General features: G+C 44.0%; 1 protein-coding gene and 1 long non-coding RNA gene across 4 annotated transcripts in view; one reads left to right on the forward strand and one right to left on the reverse strand.

Annotated features, from left to right (window-relative positions):
- Positions 1-24,569, reverse strand: part of LOC138966430 (epidermal growth factor receptor substrate 15-like 1) — a 43,059-nt gene that overhangs the window by 11,337 nt on the left and 7,153 nt on the right. The window contains exons 9-21 of one of the 3 annotated variants that reach the window (XM_070338668.1): positions 24,035-24,206; positions 22,846-23,023; positions 22,108-22,202; positions 21,640-21,811; positions 20,007-20,069; positions 18,657-18,704; positions 15,750-15,899; positions 14,600-14,734; positions 13,864-14,014; positions 13,240-13,337; positions 12,068-12,187; positions 10,206-10,532; positions 2,247-2,297 (exon numbers count right to left, since the gene is read on the reverse strand). In XM_070338668.1, coding sequence (XP_070194769.1) covers positions 2,256-2,297; positions 10,206-10,532; positions 12,068-12,187; positions 13,240-13,337; positions 13,864-14,014; positions 14,600-14,734; positions 15,750-15,899; positions 18,657-18,704; positions 20,007-20,069; positions 21,640-21,811; positions 22,108-22,202; positions 22,846-23,023; positions 24,035-24,206 — 1,751 coding nt within the window. In that variant the 3' untranslated portion in view covers positions 2,247-2,255. Of the gene's footprint in view, positions 1-2,246; positions 2,298-2,344; positions 2,505-10,205; positions 10,533-12,067; positions 12,188-13,239; positions 13,338-13,863; positions 14,015-14,599; positions 14,735-15,749; positions 15,900-18,656; positions 18,705-20,006; positions 20,070-21,639; positions 21,812-22,107; positions 22,203-22,845; positions 23,024-24,034; positions 24,207-24,569 lie in introns of those variants that run through there. The other 2 variants (XM_070338670.1, XM_070338667.1) reach the window with 2 other exon arrangements.
- On the forward strand, positions 12,069-14,108 carry LOC138966432 (uncharacterized). Its single transcript, XR_011455689.1, has 2 exons — positions 12,069-12,197; positions 13,835-14,108. It is a non-coding gene; the product is annotated as an uncharacterized lncRNA (long non-coding RNA).

Raw genomic sequence — 24,569 nt, forward strand, 5'->3', positions numbered from 1 at the left:
GTGTGTGAGAGAAGGGAAGGGTTGGTGCTGGAGTCGAAGTGAAACGTTCTATTCACAACATCTATATAATTATATGGAAAAGTTGCTGAGGTGATGAGTATAATTTCTCTGTGCACACACTCAGGTACACGCTTTGTCTCTGTGTCAGACACACAGAAGACATTACTGCCAAGACTTGGGCAATAGTCAGGCTGGAGAACTGTTGAGGAAAAAATCTGTGGAACCTGGTTGGGATCCAGGGCTGAGGTTCACAAAGCGAAACTGGGTGCCACACACATGGGTGGTACGCAGCCGAGGGGCCGGATTGGTTGAAATCAAGATTTGTTGTGATTTCAACCAATCTGACCCCGCGGCTTAATCCCATCCAGTTGGGTGGCACCCAGTTTTTCTTCATGCACCTCGGCCCTGAGGCCATCTAGCCTTCGGTGTAGTCTAAGGGCAACGCCTTTTGCCAAGTCGGGGGAGAATTCCCTGGCCGGAATTTCTTTTATAGCAATTTTGAAGGAAAGTTGATGGCGTGGCCTCTCCCGACGCATTAAATGTAATACCAAAACACACAAAAATGTCAAAGTATGACAAATTAGACTAAGGAAACAAAATACATGTATCAAGATAATGCTCGTTGGTTATTTTCTTCAAGGAGATATTTATCTCGGACCCATGTCTCTTTTTCTCAGGAATACATTCATTTTCTTTGGAAAATTGCAGATCTGAGAAGAGTTGTCCTGCTTGAATATTGTGGTAATAATACTTTGCTGTGCTGCATAATTGTATTGCAGTGTTTGGAGTGTGCAACACACATAGATAAGAGCAGTGGGGTGCTGGGGGAGGGGACAGAATAGGTCGATGCAAAGAGTGAATAGAAAGTGAATATCAGACAACTTATTAAACTCATAACAAAGAATAGCTTTAGCTGATGAAGAACGATTTTTACAGTTGCACACGAGAGGGAAATAGGAAATACATGTTAGAAGTACAAAATAGCAGAATACAATTTGCACTCTTTCCCTGCCATTGTGGTTCTCATTATAAATAGCTGAACAAAAACAAAACAATGAACACCTTCAACAAAACGTTCATTAAACTAATCCAATAAACAAAAACAAATCCAAGAAGGCCAAAACAGAACCAACGCTCCAAAATATGCTGTCTTCAAAGCACCTAACTACAACTATCCATCACTGTTCAAGGATACGCATGCTAATGAAAACAACATAAACTGAACACAATCAGTTAAGCCACACTCCAGATATAGCCCCATGGAAGTGATGGGACATAGTGAAAGAAGAGTGATCATTTTGATATTCGTTGAGTGTGACGACAAGGCTCACACAGGGCTAAATCTAGATACAGTGGAACCCCCTTTTAAGACCACCTAATTTAAGACTCCCTCCCTTTTAAGACCCTGTTTTCTCAGACTTTTTGTTCATAACCTCCCTAAACTTACCCCCATTTTAAGACTCCCTCCTTTTTAAGACTCCCTCCTTTTTAAGACTCCCTCTTTCTTAAGACCTGATTTTCTCAGATTTTTGGAAGTCTTGAAAGAGGGGTTCCACTGTACTACCAATCAGTATAACAAAACCAACAAGACAAGAAGGAGAAAGAAACAGAAAAATGTGAACACTTGTTTTTATCCTTGAGTTCTTGTACGCACCAAAGTAAAGTTGCATGCAATCGTTGTTTAATTCCACTGAACAATCATAGCAGTAATTAAAGCCACTACAACGAACGAAAAATGATGGATTAGGGTCACATGATCACAAAAAGTAATGTGGGTAGATGGGTGTTTTTTTCTGTTCCTGTAATGTCGACTGCTTGGGCAGCCATTGCGATTTGATTCTACCGGAGGTTAACATCAATGCTTGTTTTCTTCCTTTCATTATTTTCTGTGGTGTGGATGGGATGGCCCATGACTTTTTTTTCAGGGTTATGCAATTCCATTTTACAATCGCCATCAAAAACATAGGGGCAGTTGGATTACCTTTATTCTTCATATTTTGTGTGTGGCTTAAACATTGAATCGACCTATCAAGTGAAACACTTTTGAATCTACACCCACTTTCAAATGAAAAAGCAACTGCAGAAATGCGCTAAACATTCTATCCCAGAAAAAGAACTAAAACTGCAAATACCGTACAAATTGAATAGGAAACGAAGACAAGAACATTGAAAAGAAAAAGAGAACACAACATAACATAACAAAACCCAATGTCAAAAACATCCTCATTCACTATCTAAAACCTCACATCAACTCTTCACATGATATTACAGGCAACCATCTTGGAAACAGCCGATCTCTACAGGGGAAAAAAAAAGGATGAAAAGCACAAAAATTCACAAAAATATAAGGCAAACTCAAATCAGCAGAGAATACTCAAATATGCGTGGAGGAGCTAATAAGTAGACATGCTTTATAAAGTGCAAAGCAGCACCTAGAATACAGCCATGTGTAATTCAGACGTTCATCACTGGTCCGTCCCCCATAGTGAAGATTCCTCAGTTGACTGCATTTTCAAGACATCAAAAAATACAAAACATCATGTACATCTGTAGACTACTTTCTTGTGGATTTGCAGAGTGCGTTAACTTATTCAGCAAAAGCGCTACAAATTTCTTCAAATGTTCTTGGTGGGAAAAAAAAACATTAAAGAAAGAAAGAGGTTTAGTGAAAGGAAATGTTCAAATGAACAGTTAGTGGTAAAAAAATGTCTACAGACAAAGATAACAGTTTTCAACAATAATTTTCTGACTTTCTGCTGTAATATTCAAAGAAGAAATGTTAGTAATTTAAAGGCAGCATTAAGAACATTTAGAAAACCAATAAAGAACATTAAAGAAGAAGATAAGGAGATAAAAGCTATGTTTGACACATATTCATATCAGAGGAGATGTAAGGCTTCTTTTTAAGCCTACTGTCTATATGATACTTACCGAGACAGTACTATTCTTGCACATTATCTATTATAGGCCGAAAAAAATTGGACAAAACGCTGCGTGGGTACAATTATCTCCCATAACCATGCGCCACCGTGGATCCCAAGCACTGTCTGAGTGCTTCCCCCTTACAGGATGTAGGTGGCGCGTCCTCTTTCTTTATGAGCTGCAGACCCTCAAAAAGCCCATAACATATCAAGAGGGGAGGCGGGAGGGAAACTCTAATAGTACTGTCTCGGTAAGTATCATATAGACAGTAGGCTTAAAAAGAAGCCTTACAGTCAATATAACACTTACCTCGACAGTACTATTCTTGCACAGAATACCAGAGTGGTGTGAGGGTGATATGTAGAGTATTAAACTCCTTAATCAAAATCACTTAAATCCAAGGATTAAGATACCCAGGCAATTTTCGAACAGTACTACTGTAAAAGAAAATATACCCAAGAAAAATACCTTAGACTGACGTGACCATGCTGGCAACCACTGCTTTGGCAATGCCATACGACTGGTCAAGCCTGAGACTGGAAAAGTCTCGCATATAGTGGTTAATAAACGTGGCTGGAGTCTTCCAGAACGCGACCGCCATTATGCTTTGGAGCGAGGCACCCCGCACGTGCGCCAACGAGGAGCCGATAGCCCGAATCTCGTGTGCCCTGATGTCAGGGACCACATCCACTTGAGCATGAACATAAGCCTGTTTGATAAGCAAGGTCAGCCAACGAGCTAAAGTTTGTCTAGAAATATCCGATTGGTACTTCGGATTAAGCGAGACAAACAGTGACCGCTTAGAAGACCGAAAGCTACGTGTTCTATCCAGGTACACTCTAAGGGCACGTACTGGGCAGAGGAAGCGATCAGGGTCATCATGTTCAAGAGTGGGAGCCAAGGCTTGAATGACTACTGGTTTGGACAACTCCGAGGCATTCTGATTCTTGGCTCGAAAGTCTGGTAGGAAAGCCAACGTCACCTGATGTGTGGTGAACTCAATGTCAAATTCCAGGCCACTCAAAGCTTGAATACCACTGAGTCTACGGCAAGTGGCTAAAGCGATGAGGAACACAGTCTTAAAAGTCAGGAACTTGATACTAATGCCTGCCAGGGGTTCAAACTCCTTGCTACGCAGGAGTTTGAGAACCAGGAAGACATCCCACTTGGGAAATGAAACCCGAGGTTTAGACACCGCTGCATTGCTAATACCCGAAAGGACATTAGCAATGAGGGAGGAACTGATCAAGTGTTCAGGTCTGCGACCAGTAGCAGCCGCAATCGTGGAAGTGATGGCAGATTTGTATCCAAGAAGAGTCTTAGAAGAAAGACTCTTCTTTTGATACACTTCCACCAGGAAGTTGGCCAAGTCCTGTGTTGAGGGATAAAGCGGCTTTATCCCCTTGGACAAGGCGAAGGAGGCCCAAGCTCTCCAGCGTAAGTCATAGAGCTGATTAGTTGATCGCCTCTTAGCGTTCAAGGAAAACTCTACTGAACTCTTGTGCAATCCTAGTGCAAGCAGTTTGGAGCGCACAAGAGCCATGCGGTCAAGCACAGACTCTCTGGACGTGGATGAGGGAGGCCTGATCGAGGCTGGAGCAGACTTCCCCCGTCCAGATTCAGAGGTAGAGGGTCTACGTGGGTGAGACCGCGAAGATCTGGAAACCACGGAGCTGTTGGCCAGTAAGGCGCGACCAAAATCAGTCTTGGCCGTTCCTGCAGATACTTTGCCAGTACCCTCGGAATCAGAGATGTCGGGGGATAGGCGTAAGCATCGAGGAGCCTCCACGAGAGAGTGAATGCGTCCACGTGGAACGCATTCGTGTCTTGAAAGGGGCTGACGTACCTGGGAAGCCGAGCGCTGAATCGAGTTGCGAACAGATCGATCAGAGGACGGTCCCACCTTGCCCACAGACGCCGTAGAACGTTGTGAGCGATGGTCCATTCTGTGGGGAGAACCTGATCGCCCCGACTGAGAATGTCGGCCAGGGCGTTCAGTTTCCCCGGAACGAATTGGACTGACATCCGGACCTGATTGGTCTGGCACCAGAGCAGAATCTCCTCCGCTAACAGGGAGAGGGACCGAGAATTGGTGCCCCCCTGGTGGCGAAGGTAAGCTAGGCATGTGGTGTTGTCCCCGTGGACCAACACATCCTGATCCCGAATCAGGAGGCGAAACTCCAGCAGAGCCCGACGAACCGCCTCCAACTCTAGAAAGTTGATGTGTAGGAGGGACTCCTCCTGGGTCCAGACCCCCTGGGCCTCGTGCAGGTCCAGGTGGGCCCCCCAACCCCGCGTAGAAGCGTCGGTGTACAGGAAGAGAGACGGCCGTCTCGGTTGGATAGGCACCGCAGAGTTGAGCCAGATCGGGTCCAGCCATTGGACTACAGCCTCGTGAAACCAAGGCCCGATCTGGACCAACTCGGTGTAATCGAGAGGCCTGGAAGTCCGATCTGCTACTGCCCGTTGCAGGGGACGTTTGTGTAGCCTTGCAAGGGGCAGCAGCAGAGCGACAGACTCCATGGAACCCAACAGTTCCGCCAGCCGCCTGTGAGGAACAGCGCGGCAAGCCTGAATGGAGAGGATCTTTCGCCTCAGGGAGAGGATTCTGTCCGGGGAGGGAGACACAGTGTAAAGCACTGTGTCGAACGCCATCCCCAAGTAGCAAAACTGCTGGGCTGGCACGAGGTCTGACTTGTGCCACTGTATCTGGAACCCCAAAGCATGGGTCCGTTCCAGGACCTGCCGGGTGTGTTGGAGGCATTGATCGCGAGACTGGGCCAGGGTGAGCCAATCGTCCAAATATTGACGCAGACGCACACCCTGAGCTCTGACCAACGCCGCCAGCTCCTTGACCACCTTTGTAAAAATCAGCGGGGCCAAGGACAGGCCGAATGGGAGGGCCCGAAACTCGAACACTGTGCCCTCCCAAACAAACCGGAGCAGATGTCGGTACCCCGGGGCCACCAGGATGTGGGAGACCAGTCTGCCCCACATGTCGCGGGCCCGAAAAAGGGAACCGACGGACGAAAGAGGGGCAACTTGAGGGGGCGTCAACGTAGGGCCGGGACTCACTGAAAATTCTGCTGGCGGGCAGGCGCAGGCTTGCGACCACCCCCCTGGTGGTGCTGCTTACCCTTACCTGTCTGAGCACCCTTCTTCTTACGCTTGGGAGCACGAGAAGCCGGGGCCGCAGGGGGGAACGCGACAGGCGCCTGAGAGGAGGAAGAAGGAGGCAGTGAAACTGGCTTCTTCTTCTTCTTCTTCTGAGGCTGGGAGCTGGAGGTGACTGTAGCACTTCTCTTACTCCCCGCCGACGTCGCCGAAGCAGCGAGGCCAACCATCAGAGAATCAGTGTTCCTCTGGCGTGTGGACTCCACCACAGAACGGACAGTGCCCGGATGAAAAAGGGAAGAAGGCTGAGGAAACGTGTTCCTCAGACTCTTCCTCATATCCGGAGGCACTAAAGAAGTAGCCAGAAAATGATCACGGAACAGGGCCAACAAGTGGACCCGTGTTCCAATGGCCAATTCTGCCGCAGTCGTCACGCACGATCGCACGGCATGCAAAGCCCGATCCACTCGAACCGTGTCAAGGACCCGAGTGGAATCGGACTCTGCCCGATCGGGAGGGTCCAACAGTGTGGACAGCGTGCTCATCCATGTCAAGGCCTGTGATTGGGCCTCGACAATGGAAGAAACGGTGGCCTCAAGATTGTGGAACGAAGCAGAGCTCAGTTCCACCTTCTTGACCGAAGGCACCTCCCCAACGAACACATCACCGTCAGCCCCACCCTGAACACTCGAAGTCTGGAAAGGGAGAGTTCGAGAGTCAAAGGGAAAAGGGAGGGACGAAACAGATTGGACACGAGGAAACAGTGGAGGTGCGCCTCCCGAAGGAAAGCACGGCACTGAATCCGCGTCCTCCCGAGGAACATAGGTCGCGTTCGCACGTGAATCTGTACTCCTCAGGCGATGTGCTGCCGCTTCCACCGTGGCACTAAGACTAGGGTGGAACGCGAATTGCTGGCGGCCGGATCGTTCATAAAACGAGCCGCCGGCAGACGCGGCGTGTGCCTCCCGCGCCCGGGCCGAAGCGGACTCCAAGGACGAGAGGGCGTCGGAGGGAAGGACGTCCTGAAACTGTTCAAACGTCCTTCTAGCTGTGCGAGGGAGAGCCTCCTGCCTCTCGTCCTCAGACTCCACGTCCTGTGTGTCAACCGAAGGGTTGGGAACACTAGACGACAGACGCTTAAGAGAGGCATCCGTGGCGTCAAGACGCCGCGTGATGTCTGTCATGTACTGTTGGAAAGTACGAAGCATAGCTTCGGAAGTTCCATCAGAAACCGGCAAGGGTAGAGGATCAGTGTTAACCTCAGGGCGACCCTGATCCTCCTCCCCATCGTCCTCTGACTCACTCTCCTCTTCACTTCCCGACAACTCCTCAACAGCAGGAGTGTAGGAAGCTTGAGGGGGAGGAGCCGAAAGTGATGAAGTAGACTGTGACGAAACGCCCACTGAAGCAAGAGGCCGCGAAGACCCCTGCCCCAAAGACGAAACGTCTCCAGCAGCCGAAGGGAGAGAACAACAAAAACCCTGCGACTGTTGGGTCAGTCCAGCCAACGAACCCCCGCCATTTATAGACTGAACAGGGACCCATCGGGTCTGATCAGAAAAGAAATGGTCCGGTCCGGTCGGGGGTGCCGATCCGGTCCGGTCGGGTGGTCCGGTGTTCCGGTCCGGTCCGGTCGAGTGGTCCGGTGTTCCGGTGGTCCGGTCCGGTCCGGTGGCCCGGTCCGGTCCCGTACCATCCGGAGGTCCCGTTCGGCACAGAACCATCCGTACCCACAAAAGTTTTCGGGTGGTTCGGTCCGGACGTGGAAACACCGTACCATCCGGACCCGTAGGTCCGGTGGTCCGGTGTGTTCCGGTTCGGTGCCAGACCACCCGGACCAACAGAGGTGGTCGGGTGGTCCGGTCCCGACCGGACCACTGGTCCCGTACCGTACCATCCGGACCCGTAGGTCCGGTGGTCCGGTGTGTTCCGGTTCGGTGCCAGACCACCCGGACCAACAGAGGTGGTCGGGTGGTCCGGTCCCGACCGGACCACTGGTCCCGTACCGTACCATCCGGACCCGTAGGTCCGGGGGTCCGGCAAGGGCCAGAGGTACTGTCCCGCACCGGACCCTAAGGTCCGGTACGGTCCCGTACCATGGGTCCCGTCCGGACCAAACCCGGAGGTCAAGTCCAGTCGGGACCCGTGGGTCCGGTTCGATCCCGACCCGTAAGCCTGGACCGTTCCGGACCCTTGGTCCGGACCATCCGTCACCCGAACACCAGACGCTAAGGAATGGCGTGGGGTCAAGACGGTCCGGTCGGAGGTGTCGGTTTGAGCAACAGAAACAATGTTCCCGTCGCCCTGACCATTCGACAGAAGTACCACGTTCTGTCGAACACCTCCACGTCCAGTAACTAGTCGGCCGGAGCGTTTCATAGAGGGACAGCCACCAGTCACACGGACGTCAGAGGGAACCGTAGTAGCAGTGGTCGTAGGCACGATGCCTGAAACCCCTGCCCCCACAGGACCGCCCTGAACGGGGTCAATTCGCATCCCAACCCCAGCGGGGAGGGAATTCATAGACCCCGTCATCTCCTCCGATCTCCCCCCCCATGAGTCCGAGACTACTGTCGAAACAGCAGTAGACGACCCAGCGAGGGAGTTCAGAGGAGGACCCGTGTCCCTCCTGGCTTCCACAGCGGTGGAAACCGAGGAGGGCACAGGAGAGGCACCGGAAAAGAAAGAAGTCGAAACCTGAGTCTCTCCCGTAGCCCCTAGATCAGATTCACCAACCCCCAAAGAGGGTTGGGAATCGACCCGCCCCCGGATTCGAGCCAGGGAGGAGAAGGAAACCTTCCCCCCAGGCTTGAAACCGGGAGGAGCTGAAGCCTGAGACTGAGGGCCGGACAACGGCGTCGAAGGGGGGGAAGCGTGTTCCACGGAAGGAGAAGGAGAAAGACGCTTTTTCTTTCCCCTCGACCTTCCCCGAACCTTCGACGGCGCAGCCCCGCCCGAAGTCCCAGGTTCAAGCCCAGCCTGTTTGAGCAAGCTCGCATTGAGCTTGCTCAAACAGGCTTTCTCCGCCCTCCCTCGCCGCAAACGCAAAGCGTTTGGGGAGGGAGAGTCGGAGCGCCGAAAGGTCCCCCTGTCCGTGCGCAAAACATGACGCTGTGCGCCCGGAGAAGGGTTGCCCCCGGCAGACTCTGGTTCCGTAGAACCAGAGCCCAAAACAAGACGAGACATCCTACCTCGCCCTGTACGTACCCTTAAAAAATCGAGAATTAACAAAATTCAAAGAAAATTAGGTCAATACTCAAGTGAATGAGGCGAAACGAGAAGCAGACGACCGGTCACCACGAAGTAGGACGGTAGGCACGCCGAGTCCGCCACACAACAACGGAGGCACAAGTTGGAAGAAAAACAACGTAGCCTCAAGCCAGAAGTGGAATAACACACAAAAATCCAACAGGTGGTAATCCACACAGAAAAGAAGACTCTAGAATCCAAAATAATCCGGGAGCGCAGCAGAAACACAGCCTACTGTCACGCGCGAAAAAAGAAAGAGAACGCGCCACCTACATCCTGTAAGGGGGAAGCACTCAGACAGTGCTTGGGATCCACGGTGGCGCATGGTTATGGGAGATAATTGTACCCACGCAGCGTTTTGTCCAATTTTTTTCGGCCTATAATAGATAATGTGCAAGAATAGTACTGTCGAGGTAAGTGTTATATTGACAGACAGTGTTTGTGATAATCAGCAAATCTACGAAGCATCCATGTACAGTGAAATCCCTGTCTGAAGGTCTATAAAACAACAGAGGTCTCAAAATTGAGATTTTTTTTAGTTACTTTGTCAAAAAAGACAAATATGAAGTAAACAAGTCCTTTCAAAAGATAGAAGTTCTAAATTCAGGTATCTGAGAAAGGGTGTTCACTGTACAAGCAAGGCCTCTGGTATACATAGATACAAGAACATCCATAAATATTTTACAAAAGCCCATACGTTTACACATGATACAGTGTTCATTTAAACTTGGTTTTACACAAAACAAAAATACTTTAACATGTGCTTTATCATATTCAGAACACCATTTTTACAAAGAGACTCCGGCCTGATTTTCACAAAGTCTGAATAAACGTAAAATGCAAGATGCATACATGAGATAAAGCCTCACCAAAATAAAACTAACAGAAAGACTAATTAAGAAATAAGACAAATCACCCACCTTTCCGAAGTTGTCGTTAAAGTTAGCGAAAGCGTCAAATGTGCTGTTGTTGGAGGCTCCCTTTCCGCCACTGGCGAACGGGTCACTTCCGCTAAACGGGTCCGACCCAAAATCACCAAACGGGTCAGCCTTTGGTTTGTTAGGTGCGGGACTTTTGGATTTCGGAGGGGCTGGTCTAGGCGGAGGCTGTCTTTTATTTTGTTTTGGTGGGAGATTGGGGACGGGGGAGGAGGCTGGTCGCGGGGGTGGTACTGATGACGATCTTGATGTTGACGATGTCGATGAAGGAGCGAAAGGGTCACTGCCGAATCCCTCACCCACTGGAGCCTGAATACAAAAGAAAAAATAGTTTTCAATAAAATAAGTAAATATAAGACGGGTGTAATGGGAGAAAATCAATACTATAGCGATAACAGAAATGCAGGTTCAACAAATATTTGTTTAACATTCAAAACAAAAAGGGAGCCTGTGCTTATCTCTAAAGCCATGCAAGTGAGTTTTGCAAAATTCCAATCATGGAACTCAGACTTAAGTTGGAGCTGCACTCCAAGCAAAACATGATCAACACAGTAGTCATTTCAGGCTCAAAGAGAAACCCAGCAAGAAATAACCTCTGTGTCAATGTTTTACAAAATGTTTTTAAGTCTATGAATTATAATCCCAAAATCCAATACAGTACGTATGTACCACAAAAACCTTGCATTATTAATCCACTTCAAAGTCGATTTTAGAACAATACAAATAACCAGAAAAATATACAAATAACATCCACCTTCCACACCTTTCATCAACCTTATATTATATGTCATTAGTTTCAATAACACACAACTGACAGAAATCTAGTTCACACACATCCAAACCTAAACACACAACTCCCATCACGCACCGGCTACACATTAAAATAAAAAAAAGTTTCCCTGTCTGAACGCTGAAAAGTGTTAATCATTCATTTTCAGTCATTACCAGTTATAACTTATATGAAGTCAGCCAAAAGATTATTGCAACAATTTTTGTACTCCAACAAAACAATTCATTCCCTAATTGTCATTTCATCCAAACGTTATAATGCCTTTGAAGGCACTTGATGTCGTTGTCTGGCACACTTTTTTGAACAATGATTTCTTTCACAGCAACTAAAATGAGGGTACCCTGCAAATCGATCCAACAAAACCCATAAGGAACCTATCAAAAAAATGACAAAGATTACGACGGGTTTAAAAACTATTTCCAGAAAAACTATTCTTGAAGGTTGCATTGCATCTAAACAAATGCTTGTAATTTTCTGAAATTTTACATGAAGTACCTGTTGAATATACGCATAACATCCTGAAAGTTTCAAAACAATCCACGAAGTAATTGCTGAAAGACATTGCTTTTTGTTGTGTAACCCCTCAAAACCGATGCAAAAATCACCACTTTTTAACCATTAACTCATTTTACACCTGCACCAATTGGCATGGCATACCATGTGCAAGATAGCCATACAAAATAACCTGTTCTAAATAAATAATTAATCAAATTTTCTGTCTGCATGTAGAAAGAGCTGAATTTTGCCTATTCTGAATTTTTGTCTATTGTTTAATTAGTACAGTATGTTATGTTTTTGTCTGGTTGATTTTATGGTTTCCTTCATTTGAGCTGTTGTACTGTGACCCCTATTAAAGAAATCTTCAATCCAAAAAGTGTGCCAGGCAGCCACATCAACACCCTTTGAAGGCATGGAAAATCTGAATGAAAGTAAATGAGTATAATTTTTTTAGAAGGGGTAAAAAAATGTCGCAATATATTTTTTGCTGAATTTATATACAATCTTTTTTTCTTTCTTGACCAGTGTTGACCGATACATCATCTTTCCCCCTCACCTCGTGACTAGAATTAGAGGGGGGCCAAGACGACCCAAAGGCGTCGAAGCCGTCGTTCTGACTAGGATTGGAAGAAGGGAAAGCACTCGCAAACGGATCAGAGTTGCCAAATGGATCATCCTGAACCAAGGTAGGAAAAACATTCAACATAAAATAGAAAAACCAAAGATTCTACATTTGAAAAGAATAAGAGATTCTACATTCTGTGACAGAATATGAGATTCTACATTCCTTGAAAGAAACAAGAACAATGGACAGCCCTTTAACCAAACTATAATGACACATTTGTAAAAAAAAAGTGTAAACAAAACAGAAAACCCTACAACCAAATTTGTGAAACAAAACATCATATAAGCCTATTACCAAAAATATGATGTATTCATTGAAAACAGTAAAAAAACAAATAGTTCCCCTAAAACCAAACTGGCCTATATATAATCACATGCTTTTAATGACAACAACATCAACAACAACGTAACAAAATCCTCCACTGTTTCCCAAAACCAAATAAAAATGACTCTCCGCAACACATAATAACTATCAAATGAGCAAGTGTATGTTCAACAACAACAAAACTGCTACTGTATCATAATATCATCCTTCACAAACAAATCTATGAAACTACAGTCTTTACACAAAACAAAAGAAAAATAATAAACAGACCGGCCAACCCTTGTGAAGCATCAAGTGTAGCAATTTACATTTTTGTGGGAGTTTTCAGTGTAGCAAATGGTGTTTTAAGTGTAGCTTTGTTTAAATATTATCCGCATATCCACATTTATGCTATTTCGCGCAAGAATATATACATTTTTGAAAAGTTAATTTAGAAAGCAGAAACATAATGGCCAATAGAGTTTCTGTACAGTCACTTCTCAGTGTGGACGTTTTATGATCCATATTCAGATTGCTTCACAGAGTGAGAATCAGAAATGAGTACCAGGACTCACAAGAAAGAGCGAACTGTTGCATGCTTGTGATTATTTGTTTGAGCGTAACATTTTAAGCTTGACGTAATACTAACAGCGCCGCAATTTGTCTTAAAACGTAGTTGGCAGCTCTGAATAATAAAACAATGATAATAAAACAAAATGAAATAGACAATATCAGAAAAGTTCTACAAGAATAACCATATCCAACGTACGTCTATCCTTACGTGTAAAACAGTTACTTACGGTTGCGCCAGCAGTACTGGAAGAGAAGGCATCTTTGAACATGTCCTCGGAAGCAAAGGGATCTGTTGGGAAGCTGTCATCCGCCTTGAAAGGATCATCTGTAAAATTTGAAGTTGTTAAAGCTTTATTCCAAAGCAATAGTTAGGTATAACTAATCAAATCAAATCAAATCTTATTTTACAAAGGTTGTGGCATAAGCATTACAAACAAGCTTTTTTTCAACCAGCCCTCGCCCAGAGAGGGGCTACTCTAATCACATATATACACAGACATTCACATACACACAAAAAAAGGAAAAAGAGAAAAGAGAGAGGGAGCTCATTATAATATATAAGAGAAGAAAAGAGAGAGAGAGAGAGAGAGAGAGAGAGAGAGAGAGAGAGAGAGAGAGAGAGAGAGAGAGAGAGAGAGAGAGAGAGAGAGAGAGAGAGAGAGAGAGAGTTGGGAGATTTATAAATATGACCTGTGAGTTGATATGATGATTTGCACCAAGAATTTGCAGTCATGTTTAAGGAATTATTCATATTTGATACGTTTACTGTATCTCAATGTTTAATGTTGTTCTTTGTCCCCCCCAAAAAATCATTTTACGCAGATCTACAACACAAAAAGCAGCGCACTTACTGTCTTTGAATGGATCTTCGTTTTGGAATGGATCTGCCGCCACAGAGTCTGCACCACCGAACGGATCCGCTTCTTTGAAAGGATCCTCCTTGAAACTGTCAATGGTGGATCCGACGCTAAAACTGCTGATGGTGCTGTTGGGACTTCCCTGCTGTTGAAAAATATGTAGAAGATAATATGAACATTTGGTTTTCACACAACAGACATGACTGAGTACAGCTGAGAAATTTTACTTTCTGCTTTTTTTTTTTTTTTTTTTTTTTTACATGTAAATACTTAAAAAGAAATTGTCCATCGGCCAGTCCTACATGTTTTTATTACATCAAAATAAAACCATTCCTGCAGTATCACACTGTACCTTGCCTAGTTGCTGTGTATTCTTCTTGTCATTTAGGTACAGTGGAACCCCACCTTTTCAGTCTCTTCTTTCTTCTTCTTCTTCGTTCATCGGCTCAAACTCCCATGTTCACTCATGTTTTTGCACGAGTCAGTTTTTACGTGTACGACCGTTTTTACCCCGCTGTTCAAGCAGCCATACGGTGCTTTCGAGGGAAGCATGCTAGGTATTTTGGTGTTTCTATAACTCAAATTGGGGGAAACTTAGAAACCTTACAAAAAGACAATTGGGGGGTGGGGGGTGGGAAGATAGGGTGCGGGGGAGATGGGGAGTGGGGTGGGGATGTTCCACTGTAATACAGGTATGCTAAACACATACATCATTTACTGTGAGACTTACCATGGCTCGGGTGCTCATCTTGTCGATGTCAGAGAGTGCCGGGTTGCCGTTGAGTTGAGTGAGGGAGAAGCCAGGGGGGTCCCCTCCCGACAGGGCCCTGTGTTGATCCTGAAGGGTCTGCACCTGCTTCTGTATCTGTAATGGTCAAGTTATTGGAATGTAGACACATGCATTTACACATACAGACAAACAATAACAGACAGAAAACAGACAGACAGACAGACAGACAGACAGACAGACAATGACACAGACAGTGACACAGACTAAGATACACAGACACATACATGGTCACATATACAAAGGCATGCATAAAAGCACAGTCTGGAAGAAAGACATAAAAACAGACACAAACTGTAAAAACGTTTCAGACAAGAGACACAAAACACAAATTGTTTAATGAGTCCATCTTTTTTAAAAAGCAAACGGCTCTAGACTTAACTTTAAGTCTTTGGAGACAACCTCTTTAAATGATACAATGGTACCTTTAATTCAAAGACAACCTCTTTAAATGATACAATGGTACCTCTAATTCAAAGACAACCTCTTTAAATGATACAATGGTACCTCTAATTCAAAGACAACCTCTTTAAATGATACAATGGTACCTCTAATTCAAAGACAACCTCTTTAAATGATACAATGGTACCTCTAATTCAAAGACAACCTCTTTAAATGATACAATGGTACCTCTAATTCAAAGACAACCTCTTTACCTCTTTAAATGATACAATGGTACCTCTAATTCAAAGACAACCTCTTTAAATGATACAATGGTACCTCTAATTCAAAGACAACCTCTTTAAATGATACAATGGTACCTCTAATTCAAAGACAACCTCTTTAAATGATACAATGGTACCTCTAATTCAAAGACAACCTCTTTAAATGATACAATGGTACCTCTAATTCAAAGACAACCTTGGGACCATCCAAACAGTGTCCCTAAATAGCAGTTCGTGACAGGTCTAGATAACTGACAAAGGGACAACAAAATGTGTCCTTTCATGGGGGGTGTCCTGTCACGGGAGGGGCCTCACCTTGCTGGTTCCACTGTAGCAAGCCTAAAGCCTGTCCTTAACTGGGTGAAGTGGAATTCAGGCTCCATTAAGGACCCTTTAAACTAGTGATGTTATAAGAGAAAGTGAGGTACCTGTGTGACCTGGATGGTGACATCTTTGTGAGATCCTGACAGCAAACTCATTTGTTGCCGTGACGACTCAACCTGCTGTTCCAGGCCTTGCTCCTCGTCTCTCAGCTTCTGTAGCTCCTGTCTCAGCTTCTCCAGTTCACCTTCCTGGTTCTGAAACAACAATCAGGCCAAGGTTAGGGTCAGAGCATCAAGGTCAAATGCACCCATGGTTGTGTGGCTATTACAAAAAAACTGACCGAAAATATTAATTATTTATTAAGAAATCTCTATACTTAATTTTTCTTTTTTGGTGCAAGCTGAACATCAAGTCAAAACAGAGAAAGAAGAAGCAAAGCTTTATGCCAAATGCAATCAATTGACCGTCTGCAACATCAAATAAAGATAAGAAACAAAAACACAAAACTCATTTGCAGATCAGCAATGATAAAGCCTGACTATCTTCTTTTTTATTGCAAGGACGATTGCAAGAAGCTGCAATTAAATATAAAGGAAGAACAAGGCAATACTTTTGAAAATTAATGAAGCCTGCACTACACTGCTCTTAGAAATGTAAGAATTAGGCAGAAAAAAGAGAAAGGCCTTCATGTACATGTATTAGTTGAAGCAAGACATGCATGCCCATACCGCCACTTGAGACCTCTCAGAACATTACAGTGATGAAAGACCCTCTACCACATTATGAGTGTGAAAAGTATGTTCACCTAGACAGGGTCTTGTCTGCATGCTTGCTTAAAGTTGGTATGATTAGAATTATAGAGTATGAAATAGTTCAAAGCGTTCACTTGTTTTCACTGCCAATAACTTTTTAACTTCTAAAAGGGCATATGTCATATAATCAACACATCAAAAACATGCTATGGATGCTGTTTGTGTTATTACTTTTCCGACTGGGTTTACAATCTCAATTGTTATTAGATTTGAATAGGGGTTTATATTGTGAAAGTATGTCATGCAGCTCCCAACCTGGGTTAGGGCATTAGCAATTTTCTCCCCCCTTTCCAAACCTAGGTGGTGGGTTCAAGTGCTAGTCTTTCGGATGAGACGAAAAACCGAGGTCCCTTCATGTACACTACATTGGGGTGTGCACGTTAAAGATCCCACGATTGACAAAAGGGTCTTTCCTGGCAAAATTGTATAGGCATAGATAAAAAAATGTCCACCAAAATACCCGTGTGACTTGGAATAATAGGCCGTGAAAAGTAGGATATGTGCCAAAATGGCTGCGATCTGCTGGTCATTGTGAATGTGTGATGTACTGTGTAAAAAATTCCATCTCACACGGCATAAATAGATCCCTGCGCCTTTCATTTTTCATTTTCATTACTTTATTGTCCCATCGCTGGGAAATTCGGGTCGCTTCCTCCCAGTGGAAAGCTAGCAGCAACGGAGTCGCGCTACCCAGGTGTCTGCGTGTTTAGGTGTATTCAGCCACCTGCACTTATGGCAGAATGACCAAGGTCTTTTACGTGCCATTGTGATGACACGGGGGTGGGACATGGCTTCCGTCTCTGGGTCTGCACATAAAGTTGACCCGTGTCCGTCCCGGCCCGAATTCGAACCTGCGACCTTTCGATCACAAGTCCAGTGCTCTACCAACTGAGCTACCGGGCCCCCGAGCTACTTGAGTCCGAGTCTGGAGATACGCACGATATAAGACTTTATATAATAATAATTCTGAATCTGACAGTGGGGAAAACCCAGCCCCTAAGCAATATCATTCTGTCAGTGAAAAAAACCCGACCCATGATAAATGGTATCATTCTGTCTTTATTTGGTGTTTAACGTCGTTTTCAACCACGAAGGTTATATCGCGACGAAAAGGGGGGGGGGGGGGGGGGGGTGTATGCTAATTCCTGAAATTAAATGGAGGTTCAAACTTCTTTTTAAATGACAAATCTTTTACAGCATCCTTCTTCATGCATTAAAGATACTTAAGATACTTGAACGACATTTGATACAGTTCATTATCACAAGAGAAAAACGATTACCATTTAGCCCACGCACGAAATATAACTCCCAAAGCTTATTTTCGCATTTTTCATTAACAAATCTAGCACATATAAAAGTATTCTCTCAATATTTGTATAAAATCATACTGTATCCAATGAACAACGGTTAAAAAAGAAGATGATTTAAGACCCACATGCACAAAAAAAGGGAACAAGGGGTGTGGGTATGGGGAGTTGTCTCTTTCGTATCTGAAAAATAGGCAAAACCCCTGAAGTATCAAACATTTTCTGTTGATACAGTCGAATCTGCTCTGGCGACCACCTCTCTACAACACCCACCTGCCAATTACAACCATCTCTCTAAATCGACCATCTCAAAGGATTCCCAACTAGTTTGATGCAGCTTTCTCAGGCTTGGGAATTGTCCGCGGATTTCCGCAAAAAGAAAATTATGTTTCAGCGAAAATAAAAAATTGTCCGCGGCAAAGAAAAGGTACATTAAATTATATGTATACTATTGTCTCTCCATCCATTATTTGCTTACACAAAAACTATCAAAATATTGGTCTAAAATGCTCAAATTCGTTTTCCTTCCGGGGGGCTTCACCCCCCCTGATCCCCCCAACGGGGCTCTGCCCCTGTACCCCGCCAGGGCCTAAGCGGCCCCTGGACCTTGGCCTAGTTTTTTCTATTTTGGAATTCCCATGCCTGTTTCTTAACAACCACCTGTCCATACGGACCACTTTAGGTTGTTCCTTTGGATGGTCGTTTCAGGCAGGTTCGACTGTATTTCTACTCTATATCAGCGGAGTCAAGAAACCATACATGGCAAAGAAGAATAAAAGTGTGAAATTGTTAGCAGGTGACAAATGAATAAATTAGCCACTGTAAGCGCTGCAGTCCCAAACATGGCAATCACAAAAATAAATGTTATAAGCTCATTCTCCAATGATCATACCTGTACCAGTCTTTCTTGATTACTGATCTGTGATTTCAGTTTGTTAACCTGGAATTAACAGTACAATCCACTCATCAACATAAAAAGCATGCTACATGGTCGTCAAACAATGAACAAAACAACAAAAAGTAATGACATATGTATGAAAACATTGTGATTTATGACTGTAACGTCTAAAAGTAAAACTAAATATACATGTGGTGATTTCAACTACAGTACATCTAAGATACATGTACTAACATTAAAATGACAGTCAGTTTTATCAAGTTAAAGACATTATCTCTATGTGTGTGTGTGTGTGTGTGTGTGTGTGTGTGTGTGTGTGTGTGTGTGTGTGTGTGTGTGTGTGTGTGTATGTGTGTGTGTATGTGTGTGTATGTGTGTGTGTGTGTGTGTGTGTGTGTGTGTGTGTGTGTGTGTGTGTGTGTGTGTGTGTGTGTGTGTGTGTGTGTGTGTGTGCATGCCTGCGTGTGTGTGAGTGTCTGTGCGTGCCTGCGTGTGTGCGTGTGTGTGTGTACATGTGCATGTGTGTGTGTATTAAATGTTTTTAGGCCCCATCTAGTGCATCAATTACTTTCATGAAAATTCAGTGAAATAAGTTTCTCCAGGTGCCAAATTCTTCCAATGGGCATAACTGATAAAACTGACTGCATAAAACAACTGGAACTTGAAGGAGACAGGTTTCCAAACTAAACCATACAGTACTGTAGGTTTGATACCATGACACTTCAAACAAGAGGTAAACAAACATGAAACTCAGGGAAATTATGGTGTGCTTATGAAACAAGGGTTGTTTTGCAAAGCACTGGAAAAAAGTGGCTACCAGAACAAAATGTGTAATGCTTAATCAAGTTAATGGCTGATATGAGATTAATCATTTTAACCTAAAACAAAAAATGATTGGTGTGAGTGGGTGACAATTCAAAGACAGGTAGAATAAGTGATAGGGTTTCTGGGTTTGAATGCCAGAGAATCGGAGCAGACTAAAATGGGGGTACACATGGAAATTTGTTAACAAGGTTTTACGTGCCCGGTTTTTCCTTACTCTAAATGGTGATCCAAACACAACACACAATCTGGTCAAAACTGCATGGGGTAAAAAGGGAAGTCATTGACAAGGTTATTCTTGCCAAGTTTGTTGGCTAAATAGATGGTGATCAAAAGACAACACAAAACCTGGTAAAACTCGGATTGGGTAAAAAGAAAAACTGCACCATTTCTATCAAAACTTTTTTTTTTAAATCAAAAACATGAACACAAAGTACATCAATAGTGCACTTTAACATAGGGGAGAAAACTGCAGGGCAGATTATACAGGACTGAAACACACTGTGATAATGTTCTTCCTACCTCCATCTGCTCCGAAGACGTCTTGTCCCTAAGTTCTTTCAGATTTCTATCCAAGTTGGATTTCTGAAAAATTATGTCCAGCAAGCACAAGCTCATCAACTAATAAAACAAAAAGGCATGATTGAATACATTTGTAATACACATCACTGACTACAAAAGAGCTGAAGAATAATGCCGGATTTTTTGGGTATTATATTAAATCAATGTTGTTATTTGTTCCATCTGATCAAATAAGCCATGGCCTATATAAAAAAAAAATGGATATGGAAGTTAGAAAGGACTAAGAAAAGTTATCAAGATCATTATAAGCACAAAAACCATTTCCAATTTCAGGATAAAAGTCGCTTGTTCATTTCAATGCTTGTTATTGTCTCAAGTGCCAGGAGATTGGTTCCGTATAACTCTCACTGACTCTTGTTGCACAGTCGTGTCATTTAAATTTAAGCTCTTACGTCCCTTTGTTTCTCATAACTTATCATTAATACTCTGCCTCGTGTGGTCATGATTCTCTTGCTTTCTTCAGATTTTCTGTTCATTACCTCTGTAAAGGTACCTCCATTATAAGATTGCCTCCTTTTCAAGACCTAGTTTTCAAATTTGTTCAGGTCTCAAAAGAGGGTTCCACTGTACCTCTGATTTAAGACCGTCTAAAATCTAAGAACTGTAGCTCTTTAAAGAGAAGGAGTCTTAAAATGGACGTAAATGTACTGACACTATGAAGAAAATGTCTGAGAAAATGAGGTGTTATAGTAGAGCATAGACCAAATAGCCTGGACCGCCAACTCGTCACGTGACCCTTCGAGGTTACGACTCTCGACTTAAAGGGGCGCGTCGCGTCCGGTTTGAAAGGCCAGCGATTCGAAGACAGTGAAAAGAAAGCACGCTCCAGTTATTTGTGACAATGGGAGGTGACAATGAACTGGATTTTCCAAAACTCCAAACTAAACATAACAAAACTGATCGAAAAACATGTTCCTTATGCACTTTTGCTGAGTTTATTTTAGCATTTTCAGAACTTACCTCGGCAACTTCGTCCATGTTTACAATTGACACCGGATATGACGTCCCCCTGATTTCTGAAAGGCTTGTAAGCGTAGGTTCCTAAATGCGAGAGGCCGCTACCTCGTAATAGAGAGAAAGAGCGGAGAGAGAGCTAGTTGGCGGTCCAGGATAAATGGTCTATGAATAGAGCGAGCTTAGACAGGCACTGTGGCGGGGTGGTAAGACGTCGGCCTCTTAATCGGAAGGTCGAGGTTCGAATCCCGGTCGCGGCTGCCTGGTGGGTTAAGTGTGGAGATTTTTCCGATCTCCCAGGTCAACTTATGTGCAGACCTGCTAGTGGCTTATCCCCCTTCGTGTGAACACGCAAGCACAAGACCAAGTGCGCACGGAAAAGATCCTGTAATCCATGTCAGAGTTCGGTGGGTTATAGAAACACGAAAATATCCAGCATGCTTCCTCCGAAAGCGGCGTATGGCTGCCTTAATGGCGGGGTAAAAACGGTCATACACGTAAAATTCCACTCGTGCAAAATACACGAGTGTACTGGGAAGTTTCAGCCCACGAACGCAGAAGAAGAAGAAGTAGAGCGAGCTTTATAACGGAGGGTCATAAGAGAGAGGTGCCACTGTACCTTATCATCCAACTCATCCAGTCGTTTCTGAGCCTCCTTTTTCTGTGACTCTAGCTGTGTCAGGGTGCCCGTCATTGCGTCCAGTTCTTTTTGCAGCAAGTTGACTTCTCCCTGACGTAGCCGAACATCTGCATCGTACTGAAGCTTTTCCCTCTCAATCTGAAGCTTTTCTCTACACACACAATTGTCATGTCACTGTCATTTTCTCTCGTTCCAAAGCATTAACAAGAAGGGCAAAGCCCTCACGACTCATGTTTGTATAGTATGTCCATGTTACTATGACATTACCTACAATTACACTGTGTTGAAAACTCGAGTTGTGTGATTGTGTATTATGTCTTGCAAACTTAAATTTTGTCTGAAAAAGCGCCGGTTAACAGTCTGGTTATACCTTTCAAAAGAGACAAGTCTTGAATGAAATATTCCATGTGCATTGTTCAATACTTTTGTCCTACTTTGCATACTTACTTTTTGATGTCATCAATATCTTTGCTAATGGAGTCCAGTTCCTTGATGGCAGAGAAATCAGCAACGTGGCTGTACGGCCCTGCGTTCGTTGCATCCTGGGGTAACAACAATAATGAGCTCACTTTCAATGACTAAAATGCAAATAAAAGTTCATGAAAGGACACTTTTGGGACTAGCCAAATGTGTCCCTGCATTGCAGGTGGCCTGTCATGACAGGTAAGCTTTGGTAGAGATAATAGAAAAAGGGACAACAGAAGGTGTCCTCTCATCAGAGGGTCCACACATCGCAGGTACACCTGTTATTTCATTTACAAGATTCAACACTACTTTTGTTTTCGTTCTGCTGCATTGTGTCCTAAAAACAGCATGTTACATTATTTAGGCGCCTGAAGTGTACATGTAATACTTTCACCCCAAAGGGCTGTATAAGTTATTAGCATTCCTGCAAATACCACTACACTCTTATTCATCTTCCTGTCATTCAGTCTTTTGCAGCCTTGTTCATCTCTCTCATTGTTAATTTTTTTTGTTTTTCACTTACTAAAATTTTATATCAGATGTTAAGACAGGTTGAAAGAAAAGGTGAGAAGAGAGAGAGAGAAGGAGATGATGGTGGTGGAACTTCATTAGGTTACATCATCACTCTCTCCCTCCCTCCCCTTTCTCTCTCCCACCTTCTCTCTCTCTATGTATCTCTCTCTCTCTTTAAATGACAGTGCCACTGGCCAAAACACCTACCCTGACACCAAAGGCAGCAGGGTCCACCCCAGACTGTGTCCGCATGGAGGGTGGGATCATTTCTGGCATCAGTTGAGGGGGTACCTCCACCCCCTTCACCCTCTGCTGGATCAGATGCATGGCCAGAGCAAACTGCTCAGGGTTCAGCTTTCCTAGTCCGCTGATATCACACAGCGTCCTGGGGAGAAACAAAAACAAGCACACTTATTTACCACCTGTCCAGACTTCGTAGAAAAAAAACCCCTACATTTTACAGGCAGGTTTACATATGTTGAATACAATTTTCCATTTTAATGTGTTCTTCTTCTTCTTCTTGCGTTCGCCGATTTTAATGTGTTGATTTTAACACTTTCTACCCCACCTATGTTGACCAAGTTTTTTTTAGCCGAGACCAGCTGTGCTGCAGCAGGTCACTCAGAATTGTAGTAACTGTGCAGAAACTGTGTATCAAAACGATGGAATGCATGCGTTAGATTGACCTTACAGGAAGTGACTGTGTGTACGGATATATCCGTACCAGGTCAGACAGAGCCATATGAGTGGGTACGGATATATCCGTACCTGGGAGACAATGAGTTAATGGGCAATAAAGTGTTGTTCTTGGTATTGTTATTGTTGAGGAAGGTTCTGTCCCCAAAAGGCAAGTATACAGTGTATTCGTTCAGCGTCCTGTGTTCAGATTTTCATACCAACCTGGCCACTGATTCTCTGAAGCATTGTGAAAAAAGGCAAAAACAAAATAACTCATCTGAATTTTTTTCCTTGAAAAATATGCATGCTGCTTTCAACAAGGACATAGTTATTGTCCCAAATTTTCCTACCAGTATCCATCAACTTTGCTGGTGTATTGTACATCAATGTCCTCATGTACAGACCTTCAACAGTCTGAGGTAAAAACAAAAGCTCTCATCAGAGGAAGATTATCCCACAACACGAAGTATGGCTGCCTGAATGATGGGGTAAAAAAAGGATCATGCAAGTAAAATTCCACTCATAAGACATTTGAGTGTACATGGGAGTTGTAGCCCACAAACGAAGAAGAAGAAGAAGACAAAGTTGTGGGTAATTAACAGACTTTATTAAGAAAAATATCTGAGAAAAAGAGGTTTCTAAAGAGAAGCGTCGGATCACAGGATTTAAAACAACAGTCAGCTACGCTTATAGAGGAATGCAGACATAAATCCCTCACCATATATGTGCCAGGACAGTGTTAGGCAGTCCGCTCTTTGCTAAAACTTCACGGATCTCAGGTCCTGTGACGAAGCCGTCCTGATCCAGATCCAGTTGACGGAACAGAACGTCAGCAGTCGTCTTTTCCGCTGGCGCCACCACCCAAGGTGCTCCGACAGATGCTGGATCGGCTGTGATTAAGAAAGAAAACCAATTCAATCAGCTAAAAGTAAAATTGTGATGCGGTTTGTTCTGGCTGCATAAACGTAGTACCTTAACGTATCCACAAAACTAAGTGCACCCAGGCAAAAAAGTAACAACAAAGATGGAGAGAAAAAAGGTATTATTTTTCTGGAAGAAAAACATTTACAGATGAAGTTTTCTGTTTCAGTTAGCCAACAAGTACACAAAACACAAACACAGAATCTCTGAAGCAAATACACATCTGTAAATGGCAACAAGTTCTAGCCATTAATATTCCTGTCACTTCTTCTCTCAATGGAATGACAAAATTATTTTGAGAATTTTTGTAGGTCTTAAAAAAGAAGGTTCCA

This window comes from Littorina saxatilis, linkage group LG5 (assembly GCF_037325665.1).
Source record: "Littorina saxatilis isolate snail1 linkage group LG5, US_GU_Lsax_2.0, whole genome shotgun sequence".
NCBI classification, from domain to species: domain Eukaryota; kingdom Metazoa; phylum Mollusca; class Gastropoda; order Littorinimorpha; family Littorinidae; genus Littorina; species Littorina saxatilis.